This window comes from Muntiacus reevesi, chromosome 2 (assembly GCF_963930625.1).
Source record: "Muntiacus reevesi chromosome 2, mMunRee1.1, whole genome shotgun sequence".
In the NCBI taxonomy this organism is placed as follows: Eukaryota; Metazoa; Chordata; class Mammalia; order Artiodactyla; family Cervidae; genus Muntiacus; species Muntiacus reevesi.
The window spans coordinates 50659505-50672379 of record NC_089250.1 but is presented as its reverse complement, the minus strand read 5'-3'; the positions used below and the strand labels follow the sequence as shown (position 1 = coordinate 50672379).

Here is a 12875-nt window from a genome sequence, read left to right as displayed (position 1 = left end):
CTCCACAGGATGAAGAACCTTCAAGAGTCTGCACTAAGTGGGCAATGAAGCATCACCTGAGGAGGCCCATGAATATAACTGGTATGGAGAGGCCCCAAAGCTCCCTGATTTAGGAGAGAAGAGCTGTGTCATGATTTGTACGGAAAGAAAAATGGCAATTACTTTTCTTATCCCCGGATATAAAAAAACGGAGGGAGATACCCATAATAACCTTAGGCTTGTGCAACCAGAAACTATCTGTTAAAAAAAAAAAAAAGGCCGGGGGAGGGTATATATCTCGTATTGTTATTTACTGAAGACTCAACCTGTCCCAGGTACTAAGCAAATGCCACAGGGCCTTGCTACTCAAAGTGCAGCCTGCGGAGCAGCAGCATCAACTTCACCTGGAAAATGGTGAGAAACGCAGAATCTCGGGCCCCAGCCCAGACTTACAGACTCCCAATCTCCAAATTTCCAGGTGAATCGCATACATTGAAGTGGGATAAGATGAGCGGCAAAATATTTTACTACGTTCTCACAAAAGCCTTGTGAAACAAGTAATGTTGTTCGTCTCACAGAGGAAAAATCAAGGTACAAGTAAGAAGTGGTAGCGGTAGTCGTTCAGACCCGTCCGACTCTTTGCGACCCCATGGACTGTAGCCTGCCAGGCTCCTCTCTGTCCATGGAATTCTCTAGGCAAGAATACTTAAGTGGGTTGTCAATCTCTTCTCCAGGGGATCTTCCCGACCCAGGGACTGAACCCGGGTCTCCTACATTGCAGGCAGATTCTTTACCATCTGAGCCATGAGCCGCTTACCGAAGGCCACAGGACACCAGGTCTCCGAGGCTCTCCCTAGAGCTGGGCCTGGCACAGGTGCCCGCAGCTCAGGCCTGGAAGCGGGGCCCAACTCGGCACGGAGCGCCGCCACGGCTTCCTCCCCGGCCGCCGTCACTCACCTGAGCTTGGCGAGTGCGAACCACGCAAGAGCACTCGCCACTCTCGCGGGCTGCGGAGCCACGAAGACTTCTCCGGCTTCACCCTGGCCTCACAGCCCCCACTTCCGGTGAGTGGCCCGCTACTTCCGGTTGCTGATGAGTGAAGGGTGCGGCCGAGGCTCAAAAGACTCTGTTAGCGTTTTCCAAGGACGTTTTTCCACAGGAAGACGTCACTGCGGAATCAGGACCTGCGGAGAGAAAACACCGCAGTGGATGGATCGCTCTGGAAGTCAGTGAATAGCCTAGATACAGGTTCGAATCTCAAACCGCTAGTCAGGGTTTTATGGCCTTGGCGAAATCCTGTAAACTCTCTAAGCCAGATTTCTCATCTGCACAGAGTGCTCTCAGGAGAGTTAGTGATGGATAGACGAACCTGTTAGGAGAAATGGATTTGAGGAGCTGGTTGAGGCGGCCAGAGCTTTGGCAGATGAGCCAGGGTGATCCTCCACCTCCTCGAGTAGCGGGGCTCCCACCTGAGTGGGTATGGGCAATTAGACAGGGAAGAGACTCTCGAGACTTCCAGGAGGACTTGGCAGTAGACGGCCCTTACTGGAGGCACTGGAGGCTGCTGATCAGGGTGGTCACACCTCATCGGTGCCTTAAAGGGCTGTGAAGGGGACCTGAGAAATGGTGCTCCCTCCAGGGCACCATCTTGACAGGTAAACAAAACCAATGTAAGGAAGACGCTTCACTGTAAGGGGCAAGCCTGGCATCCCAACTCCTGAGCTCTGTGGAGGGCACTGTTTGCTTCAGGGTGCGCATTTGAGGCCCTAGACCACTGACACCCCTTCTCAGAGAAGGTTCTGTCACTGGAGCCAGATCACTGAGTTGCTGATTATGACCGTCCTTGCCAGCAGAACCGAGAACAAGCCTAGGAGATGAAATAAACCGTAATTGCTCCTCAGCAGCTATGACAATCCCGTTCCTCTTTGCCAAATACTCAACTTCTCAGCCTCCTTGAAGTGGGAAGAGCATGCAACTCAGTTCCAGCCCACAAAATTTAAAGGGAAGAAAAAAAAATTTTAAGGGAAGGATAGTGTGAAGGTTCTGGGAAAGCGTTTACTTTTTTTGATAAAGTGCTGCCGCCTCAGTCACTTCACAGAACTGTGACTGCTGCCTTGTGGCATGGAGGGAACAACATGCAAAGGATGGGAGGAGGATAAAAAGTCTAGGTCCTTGATGAACCAACACCTCTGACACTTAGAGCATACTTATGTCCAGAGTTTGTGTCAGGTGAAGGAAAATAAACCACTCTGTGGGGTCCTGTAAATCAGGTTGTGTTACTCGTAGCAGAGTACATTCTTAATTGAGGAGCTTTGTGAGCCTAACCAAAGGAATTACAAACATGCTTGAAGTACTTGAAGCACACTTGGATCCCTTCTGTCTTTGGAGCCTCACCACTAATTACACACTGATTCTCAGCCTTCATATCTATGTGTTCTGCCCTCAGACTTTGGCTAATCAGGATGCTATAGACTGTCCTGCGTCACCTGCCTTCGGACCAACAGCCTAGTATCCAGGTTCTGAGCTGGAACTAGCTTGAAACCCTTTTGGCAACAGTCTGAACTGAAGAGAAAGCCCCTTCAGGTAGAGAAGTGGAAGCACTACTCTTCCCGGACGACATGGAGATTGGTCTTTGATCCAACCTCCTGGCATGGTCCTGTGAGCACTTCCAGAGTCATGCCTCCTCTGAAGTGTTTACTCCAGCTTTGCCCTCCACACTCCCCTCACCCAGCCTCACCTCCCACACCTGCAAAGACACAAGCATGCCAAAAGAGTGCCACTCAAGAGGCTTTCTCCATTTTATTTCTTTGGGAAAAGAAAACAAAGTCTTTCCATCACATATGGTAGAGATATATATTTATATATATTTATATATAATTTCTTTTGTGGTTGGAAATCCCAAAGCTGAGTCTGTTCATATTTTTTTCTACTTTTTAATTTTTTTTTTCATACTAACGCCTCCTCTTCCTCCTGCCCCTCTGGCCCAGGCCCAGGTTCTGGGGCCAGTGCAATGAAGGGTGAGTGGAATGGGCAGTGATTGCCAGGACAGCCCCCCACCCAGCTCAGAGAACTGGTAAGGGGCACCAGAAGGGGCTGTGCAGGACAGAGGCCACAGGGGCACTCCTGTTTGTGTGTGGGGTGCACAGCTCGTTAAACAGTCACCAGTCATGAGAGGAGGCTGGTCAGGGGTTGGGGGATTGCTCACAGTAGTTGCCAGCTCCCTCCAGCCTGCCCCACAAACCCAGTCTTGGGGGTGGGAAGGAGAGAGTAAAAAGAGAAATACAAGGGCCAAGGGCCAAACCTCCTCCGATTTTTATTGCTGGTGTGTTAGAAATTTGCCTTTCCCTTCTTATTTTGGGGAGATGGACTCTAAGAGGGCCCCCAGAGGAGGAAGTGACTGGCTGCCCCAACCCCCACTAATGGCCATGCCAGGATTACCCTGGGCAAACACTGGGCTACCTCAGGCCTCTTGGACCCAGGGGTCAGTGATTCAGTTCAGCCTTGCTCTTCAAGAGCAATCATAGTTACCCCCCACCCCCCAAAACAAGGGCCTTGGGCTCAGGCTTGGGCCCAAAGGAGCTAGGAAGTGGGCAGTGCACCAAAGATCAAGCAGTTTTCTACTGGGAGAAAAGGTGAGGTTTAGGGGAAGAGGTGGCCTAGGACAATGATGTTCTGAGCATGAAAGCAGTAGGCTGAGCACAAAAGCAGAAGGTGGCTGAGGGAATCAAGTGGGAAGACATAGGAAGACACCACAGACACCCATAGGACCTCAGAAACTCGATGAGGGGAGTGCCTGAGAGGCAGGTGGCACTTAATAACTGTAGTTAGAGCTGGATAGTGGCCCTGGGTGAGGGATCAGCCAAGCAAATGGGGCTGTTTTCCTACAGGATCCTGGTCAGAGGGGTGAGGGTAGAGCTAAGAAGTCTCTAGGTGACCCTTCCCAAGAACAGGACAGCAGATCTTCCCCGGGTACCGAGCCTCAAGCCTCAGCCCTTACCTCCTCCAACATACACATATAGACATACACTCAGGACTAGCCCAGGCTAGAGACCTTGGCAGGGAGGGGCTAGGCAGGTAGCCCTCTCAACCGTAGGCAGGCCATCTGCTCCCACTTGTCCTGCCAATCTGCCCAGGGAGGGAGAAAAGTGCAGGAAACAGGGAGGCCAGGGGCCCAGACTGTCAGCTTTGGCAGACCCCACACAGTCCCCCTCAGGCTACATGGCCTAGGAGATTGGTACAGAGAGCATCTCTGCACACAGGGTGGCCAACAGTAGCAGCCCAGACCCACCCAGGGGCTGGGCACCTCATGGCTCTGCAAGGCCTGCCACCTTTCCAACAAGGGAGTGCCAAGAAAAGGAGCACGAGTTCCCCTGCTGCCTGGGCCCTCAGCCCCATTCACTCTGCCCTCCCCGCTTCCTCCTTGGGAGGAGGGTTGAGTGGGCTGCCTAGTGGGGCAGTGGTAGAGCTGGGAGGCACCCAGTGAGGGGAGGGGCCTGGTCACAGCTGCTTTGAGAACCTCTTTGGTCTGGGGATTCAGAGGACATGGGGAAAAGAGATGGCAGGGAAGGGGATACTGGGGACTCTGGCCTTTGACTGGGTATTTGTCAAAAGGCCACATGCCCAGGTAGGGAATCATATTTCTGTGGACTCGATGCGCTCAAGGCGGGAGGGGGTCCAGGCTTTCTTCTCCTCCCCATGTTGGGGTGTAGGTGTGCTGGCACCTCCCGCAGCCCCTCGCTCTCGCAGCCGCCGCTCTAGCTGCTGGTTGCGCTGGTACATCTCCACATAACTCAGCTGTAGCTGTTTCTGGTACTCGATGACCTTCTCCTTCTCCTCCAGCCACACTCGGCGCTCCTCTGCAAAGCTGGCACCCTGGCGCTCCCGGGCTCGCCGCTCAGCTGCCAGCTCAGCCTGCAGCCGCCCCACCTCCCGCCGCAGGGCCCGCGTCCCACTCTCCCCACCAGCATCCACCTCCCCATCCAAGGAAACCAAGGAGGCGGCAGCAGCCACCCCAGCCTGACGGCGCATCTTGGCCTCATCGCTCTCGCAGGTGGCCAGCGCATCCTGTGGCTCAGCCGGATCCACTGGGGTCAGTGCCGGCTTGAGGCAGGCAGAGGGCAGCTCTCCCTCACCCAGCTCCAGGCTGGCCTGTTTGCTGCCGAAGGAGTCCCTCAGGCTGAGCAGCTGCTCCTCCTTCTCCCGCAGGGAGGCCCGGCCCTCCCGCAGCTGTGAGCGCAGCCCAACAATCTCACTCAGCTTCTGGGACACATCCGCCTGCGAGTCCTTCAGCTGCTGCTTCAGAAGGGAAATCTCCCCAGCCTTCTGGCATACCTGGGCAGGGGCAGATGAGAAGAGAAGTCAGGGGGAAAGCAGAACTCTGCTTACCCCCACTCTAGCCCCCATATCCAGCCCCAGGGCATCAAGCTGCCCCAGGGTTCAGGGTCAGCTCATCATGGCATCATGGCAAAAAAGACAATGCGGGGTCCCCTCCTCAGACTCGGGACGACATGGCTAATCTCACAGGGCCTGGGACTGCTCTGGCCCTCACAGACACTGCCAGCTGATGCTGCCACAATCTTCACTCCCCTTGTGATAGCTGTGGGCTGCTATTCTGGTTTTCTCCAGAGAGACAGAAGAAGGGGACACAGGGAGATGCCCACGCCCCAGTCTGCACCTCCCACTTAGTTTCCTCCATCCGGGGCAGGAAGTCGGCCTGTTCCTTCTGGCAGGCGGCAACCTTGTCCTCAAGCTCTTCCCGCTGCCGCATCAGCCGGGCTGCCTCCTCCTGTAGCTGCTTCTTGTCCTGCTGCAGCCGCAGCACCTGGAGCTGCAGGCCTTGCTGGGCACGCTGGGCGCGCCGGGCCACCTGCTGCAGCTTCCCACTGCAGCCCTGCCGCAGCTCAGCCAGCTCACGCTCCCAGGCCTTCTGACGCTCCTCCAGCACCTGGGCCACTGCCGCCTCACTCTGCTCCAGGCTACGCCGCAGAGCTGCCACCTCCTGCTCCTTCTCCCACAGCCGCTCCTCTAGCTCCTGGATCAGAGCACTGGGCGAAGGTGGTGAGCAGGCCGCAAATGGCAGGCCTCCCCCTCCACCCTCCCCTGATCCCAGGTGACCTGGTCGCCCCATGGATGAGGATGACCCACTCTTGCTGGAGGCCCGCCCACTGTCGGAGGTCGCCAGGTCCTGGTAGCCCGACCCACCACCACTGCTGCCACCACCGCTGCCACTGCCGTAGCTGGCAGTGCCAATGCGGTTGATGTGGCTGGTGGAGGCACTGAGGGGCGCCAGGTGCTGGCTGTAGCTGGAACTGTAGGTGGGCAGGCTTGTGAGTGAGTTCCGGCCTGAGTCTGAGAGGCCGCTCCCACCTCCGCCCGCTGGGGTCATGGTCCGAGACTTGTCCAGTCCACCCTTGAGGCCACCAGGGCCCTGTCGTCCCTCAGGGGTCCCGTTGGTCTGTGGGGGGCACAAGTTCTGCATGGAGTGGAAGTTCTTGGGTACAACAGGCTTGAAGGCTGAAGGCCGAACTAGCGGCTCTGAGCACTGCACAAAAACAAGGAAGAGGGAGTGGGCATCAGGATGGGGCCTTAGCCTTGGCCCCAGTCTCTTCCCTCTGATCTAGACTTGTCCAGCCCCATCTCCACTCTCATTGGACCTCCATCCTGGGAGTCTCTCCTGGCTACCCCCTGCCCCTCTCACACCCAATTATCTGCCCAAGGCCCACTAGCTGGACTTGACCCCCAAGGTTCCCCAATCCGGCTTCTATCTCAGTCCCTAAAGCTCAAAAACATCCAAGAAGGCCCACTTCACCCTCTTCTCTGAGTTGCCAGCTATCCCAGGAAAAAGGCCTTGAGGACTGACCTGGTCTAGCTTGCCAGAGGTGGCCAGGAGCTTGGGTGGGTGGCTGGGCTCACGATATTGTGGTGGGGCCTTATCACTGCCCCCACTGCTGCTGCTGCCACCGCTGCTCCCCACCACGTTGCCGCAGACATCCGTGTGGTCGCTGCCCCGTAGCTCGCCATTGAGGTAGAGTGAATTGGCGAGAGCCTTGTCCTCTGAGGGGTAGCGGCCTGGCCTCTCCCTGCTGACCCCACTGCCACGGGGACCAGGGAAACTGCCCTGGTTGCCCCCACCCCCCGTACGGGTGCCCACACTTTTCATGGCAAACTCCTGGGTGTGGGCCACCCCACTGCCCACACTGCCCATGGCCAGGCGAGGGTCTGGGGGTCCGAGCTCAGAGGGCCGAGGGGCGAAGGCCAGGAGGGGATCTCGCCCTGGGTCAGCACGCACAGGCAGTGTCTCCAGCTTCGCCATGACTAAGCCAGGGGGGCACTGTGGGCACAAGTAGGAAAGCAGAGAGAGATCAGTCCCAGCCCCACCCCCACCACCCCATCCAAGCCTGACCCAGAACCACCCGAACCTGACTTTCAGTGTCCCCTTCCTTACAGTGGGCCCAGGAGTTCCCAGACAGCCAAGGTAAAGGAATGGGGCTGGGGAAATAAGGACAACTTGGTAATAGGGGCTGCCCCTCATACAGCTGACAAAGCCCAACCCCTAGGGACCATACACCCACCCTCCTAGCTTTGCTATCTATACTCAGCATTCCGCTCTTAACTCCCACCTCAGACCCAGCTTCTTCATGGGTCTGCCCCCCACTCAGAGACCCACCCACCCCCAATTCTTCACTGCAACCTCAGAACTCAGGTGTCCTTTACTCTGGGTCTGGACTCCTATATCCCAACCTCATGGGCTGGGAAGATGGGTTTGGAAGGGGACAGTAGTGCCTGAATTCAATAGGGGACCTCAGAACTTAAGGGAGGGAAGCCCACCCCTATCCAAAAACTGGGGATGGGAGTCCTTCCCGGTCCCCTAACCTAGGGTGTTGCAGTCAAGGACAGAAGTGGAGGCTCACTACCGGCGCAGGATCCTCTCCTTGCCTCTCCAAGGGGGTGGGGGGCCGATGGGGCCTCAAGCCTGGGACCCTCCGAGGCCCGGTCTGCAGGGGCCATGTGCCTCACTCTCGCAGCTCGGCACGAACCAGCTACGCGACTTTGGACCGGCCGACCGAGCCATCCCGGACTGCAGTTTTCTCCTCTGCGAAATGGGAGGAATGGAGGACCTACCTCGCAGAGCTGCCGCGTGCCAGGAACCCCAGGGCAGCGGGCGCGGGACAGGACGGAGGTATTGGGGGTAGGGTGGGCGGTAGCTGCCTGGGCGGCGCGCATCTGGGCCACCTAGGACATGCGCCGCCCCTCGCGGACGGCCGGGGACCGCGGTTGCAGCGTGTAGCAGGGGACCCTCCCAGAGGTCTTCCCAACTTGCACGCATGGGGGTCTGGCACGAGAGGGCCCCCTCCCCATGGTCAGTACCTCGGAAGAGGCCCCGGGGCTGGTTGAAGCCGGGGCAGAGGACGCAGCGCTGGCTGCGGAGGACGCCTGCCGTGCCTCCCTCCCGGCCTGCGGTTCCCACAGGTGGGCGGGGGCAGGGGCGGAGCCTCGGCGCCCAGCGGCGCCCAGGATTCCGCGCCCGCAGAACCCCTCCAAGAATTCACTGCCTTCGGGAAGACTTCCTGGATTACTCCCCTCCCCCGCTCCTTGTGGACCTTGACCCTGCACAGTTCACCGAGAATTGCTCGGAGCCCTTCTGTGGGCGTGCGTCCCCCTCCCCCAAGGCTGGCCCACAGAAGCAGTGGGGAGCAGGGCCTCGGGTTACCTGTGCTCTGGAAGGCCCTGCTTCCTGGTTCCTTTGTCTCAAGTCCGCACCAAGGAAACACCTGCCCCAGAGATCCTCATATTCAGCCGGGCAGGGGCTGCAGGCAGTGCCGGCCGCGAGCAGACGCTCAAATACAAGTGCCAAAAATGGCAGGGGGCGCCCTTCAGTCCTTTAAACCCTGCCTTCCTCGTCTGCTAAGGTGAAGGGGTACGGGTGGCAGTCCTGGGCCCCTTGAGTGATGTTTCAAACTGTCTTCTCCCCAGATGCCCACTTATAATGTTGTGTTGAGGCTATCGGGTCCCAGATCAGGGGAGCCAAGCAAAACTCTTGCCTTGCAGGTGTCTTCTGGCCACACCTGGAATTACAGCCCGAGGTGGTTGGAAACCACAAACCAGTCCGCACTTTTGTAAAATTCCATTCTATACGCATTTCCCCCCGCCCTCCCCCCCTCACCCCGCCTGGGTGTGGAGAATAGGCGTTTACCACCTTCTTCCCTTAAGCTAATCTGTTCCATACATCCCACAAGGCTGAGACATAGAGTAAGGCCAGAGAGGCACTTAGGGTGCAATTTAAGTGTAAGTGCAGGATCCTGAAAGTGAGTGCCTACTTTCATCTGGTGCCCTAGGTGCTGCTGCCAAAATCTTGATGCTCTGCTCACTGATAATGAACAGAAATACGGAGACAGAATATCCCCCTCCCATCCTAAACATGATCCCTTCTCTTGCCATCTCTGGATGCAATGTAGGGAGCAGCTGGGGAGTCAAAAGGGTGAAGGCTGGGTGTCCTGAGGCTTAGAACCAGTGGGAAGATCTGGTCAGGAAGGAAGAACTGACAAAACTTCATACAGATGGGGTCCAGGGGGTGGGGCAAGGGAGGAGTCTGGACTGGGACCCCAGGATGGGTATGGCACATTTAACATGACAGGAGGAGAATGTGTGGGCAAATGGGTTCTTTTTTGTTTTTGAAAATGGGTGCTTTGAGGAAGACCAGAGAAAGATAGCTCTCAGCTATCAGAAAGAAAGAGACTTGGATCAGGAGCATTCAAGCATATTGTGGGTGGAGTCCAGCATGGAGCTCCAGTGGCAGAGCCCAGAGCCTAGGAAGAAGTGGGAGCAGAAAGACCAGGAGAAGGCAGGCCCTGAAGACCAAGATGGATTACATGTCAAGAAGGTATGGGCACTCCTGGAGTTAATAAAGGGGCTTACTCATAAAATTGGGATTGGAGAGGGTGCCCTGAATTTGGCAGGTGGAGACATCACTGGTGTCTATGAGAGAATGATTTTGGAAAAGTGGTGCAAAGCAGAGCCAGACTACGGGAGTGGTGGGGAGGTGGGGGTCTGGAGGGAAAGATGGAAGAGTTCCCTTCTGAGAAGGCAGTAATTTCAGGTGTTTTGGAATCCAAGGGCTCTTTTCTAATTTTAGAATTTAACATGGTAGAAACCTGAGTGTGGTTATATGCTAAAAGGTGTCGACAGTGAGATGAGAGAACTAGACAAGGGGGTTTCACCAGAAGCCTGGGTGTGGGCAGGAATAAACCTTGGGTCATGAAAGTGAGAGGATAATGTTTAGGAAGGTGCTTTGCAAACTGTAAGGTGCAGTACAACTATGCAATACTACCTTCCCTGAGATCCAGGAGACTCTGACCATAGATTGGGGCTGATCATACACCACCCTGCCCTATGGTTTCCCTGGATTGTGTGTGGTCCCCTGAAGGCCTAGGTGCCCAGAGTCCTGGATTGATGGAAATGAGGTCCCAAAACTGTTTCCTGAGCCTCCTATCCTTGTGGTCTTTCTCTGGGAATCATAGACTACCAACCCACTGCAACTTTCCTTGGAACCTCACTCCTTGAAGAGCTTCTTATTATAATTCTAACCTGTTACCGTCAACCCCATGCAAATGTTCTCTGCCCCTTGCCTCTCCCAAGCTCAGACTGCTGCAACTTCTTTCTACAAACCTCCAGCAGGGACTGGCAAGACAAGGAAGGGCATATATCTCCCTGATAGTTAGAAACTGAGTCCAGAGGAAGGGTTTGAGCTTCATTTGTGGGTCAGGGTCCTGAACTAGCCCAGGTAGCTGAGTATGGTCTGCAAAGACAACCTCATGGCATTAGCTCAACAACCTGGGATGACAGCCTGTTGCCTGATTCTGCCTCTATTTCTGTCCTATCCACCCTCAGTGCCTGGGACATTACACACAGTATTAGTGGTCACGAAGGGGGCAAATAGACCCTATACCTGGGAATTAGATGGGCAGGTCCTTCCATCCTTCAGTGACCACCCAGCCCCTCCACATGTGTGTCCCTCCCAAAACCAGTAAACACTATACCCTTCCCTTGGGGTCTCAGAGCCCCAAGCTCAGCCCATTCACCCCCTAAAGATCTTAGCAGCCCCTCCTGCCAGCATCCTTGCTGGGGGCTTCTCACTGCCCTTTCTTGTTCTGTACTCCCTCCCCTGTGCAGCTACTAAGAGACTCTTTCTAAAGGGCAAAGCCGATCTTGTCCATGCTTTGCCCAAATTCTATCACACCAGGTGCAATATAGACACTTACGGAGGTATCAGCTCCAAGTGGAAATCCTAGTTCAACTGATTAGGGATGGAATTGCATGTAGGTTATTCCACTTCTGGTTCTCACACCTACCTTACAGGAATCTTAAGAAGTGAATGTATTACAGGTAGATGCCTGGCATTCCTCTCAGCCCTCAGAACCACAGCTTGCAGCAGGGCCCCCAAGGACTCTCCTGCTGCTCATCCTATTTCCCTTGACCTGAGTCCCTCTCCACACTACACAAAATCTCTTCGCAGCTCTCTGTGCCCATTCTGCACCCTTCAAGAACCAACCCAAATACTGCCTCCCAGGACAGCATCCCTGATCTACCTACCCAGGGGGAGGGCTCTTGGAGCACTTGGTTCAGGCCACTTCAGGGAGATTTCATTCTGGGGCTGCCCTGTGGGTGCCCCCAGGAGGGGAACAGGCCACAGAATCTTGGGGTCTCTGTGCCCTGATTCGGAGGAGATGCAGAGAGAATGCGTGTGGGAGAATGCTAGTTATAAGCAATGCAAAGAGGCAATGAATCCCGATAGGAAAATCAGGATGGGCTTCCAGGAAGAAGGATTGAGGGAGAAAAGGTTTCAGGGGCACTATAGGGCTTTGGGGGAGGGGGGGTGCAGAGGTCTCCAGAACTTCTTGGTTGGGATATGTGAGGGGAGATTCATCTTCTCTTGGCGACAAAGGGGGAAGGGGCCGATCCCCTAGATCCTGGCTCTGATAAATCCCGTGTTTCAGGGCTGAGGGGGCTGATAGCGCCCCCCCACACACACCCCGATCACACACGCGCGCACACACGAGCCTCCCACACGGAGTGGGGGGTGGTGGCGGGGGGCGGGTGTTCGCCCCCACGACCCGCAGAGGCAAAAGATAGAGACCCCAGTCACAGGCCATCCCGAGGAGGTGTCCGGGGGGATCTCTGCGGTGGGAGAAATCCCTCCTGCACCTCCTGGAGATCCTCACCATCGCGTGTGGCCCGGGGGGGCGGGGCGCAGAGGGAAGAGGTGACATAATCCGGGCCGCACCCCCTCCGGCCGCCACCTTCCCCCAGGCCCAGCGAAGCATCCATGACATCATCGGCCTCATCTCCACTCCCTTCATCCCCGGGATCCCAGCAGTGGGACGCTCCCCCTCCCCAGCTCCGGGTCCGACCGAACGAGCGTCGCGGTGTAGCGGGCAAGGCGAAAGGTCGGAGTCGAGAGGGGCGCGGCGGTGGGTCTGCCTCACTTACTCGCTGCCTCAGGGTCCGGCGCGGGGTCTTCTGCGCTGGAGCCGCCGGCCCGGCTCGCTGGCGCGGCCAGAAGCCCGCCCGGCGGGGCGCGAGGCGCGGGCCCGGCTGCGCTCCGCGCCCCTCCCGCTCCCCGCCCGGGCCCCGCCCACCCGCGGCTGCGGCAAACGCAGGTCCGCCCTCCAGCCACGCCCCCCAAGCTCGCCAATCCCTGGGCTGAGGCGGGGCCCGGTGCCTTAACCCCTTTATCACTGCGTCCTGGCCCGCGCGTGGGACACCTCTAGTTCACCCACCCGCCTTCGGGCGCTCTGAGCCTGCCCCGAGCCCTCTGCACATTCCGTGTTAACCCTCTATACGCTTGGGCTCAGCCCCCCAGTCTCTCCTCTTAAATCCAATAGGACAGACCCTTCTTG

General features: G+C 56.7%; 2 protein-coding genes across 9 annotated transcripts in view; both read right to left on the bottom strand.

Moving 5' to 3' along the window:
- UBOX5 (U-box domain containing 5) overlaps positions 1-1043 on the bottom strand; it is a 45464-nt gene extending 44421 nt beyond the window's left edge. Inside the window, exon 1 of the mRNA XM_065921545.1 lies at positions 937-1043. The gene's annotated coding sequence lies outside the window, so the exon portion shown is untranslated. The remainder of the gene's footprint in view (positions 1-936) is intronic.
- A 1717-nt stretch (positions 1044-2760) lies between these two features.
- On the bottom strand, positions 2761-12600 carry LZTS3 (leucine zipper tumor suppressor family member 3). Of its 8 annotated transcripts, XM_065921533.1 has the most exons (7): positions 12466-12589; positions 11569-11688; positions 8690-8750; positions 7915-8071; positions 6839-7309; positions 5654-6520; positions 2761-5310 (listed from the first exon to the last, which is right to left on the bottom strand). In XM_065921533.1, the coding sequence occupies exons 4-7, from the start codon at positions 7984-7986 to the stop codon at positions 4612-4614; spliced, it is 2109 nt and encodes a 702-aa protein (XP_065777605.1). In that variant the 5' UTR covers positions 7987-8071; positions 8690-8750; positions 11569-11688; positions 12466-12589; the 3' UTR covers positions 2761-4611. The 8 variants fall into 8 exon arrangements, with proteins under 8 accessions (XP_065777605.1, XP_065777607.1, XP_065777609.1 ...); XM_065921535.1 differs by lacking the exon at positions 11569-11688 and having other exon boundaries at positions 7852-8071; positions 12466-12599; XM_065921537.1 differs by lacking the exon at positions 11569-11688 and having other exon boundaries at positions 7890-8071; positions 12466-12599.
- Positions 12601-12875: the final 275 nt, after the last annotated feature.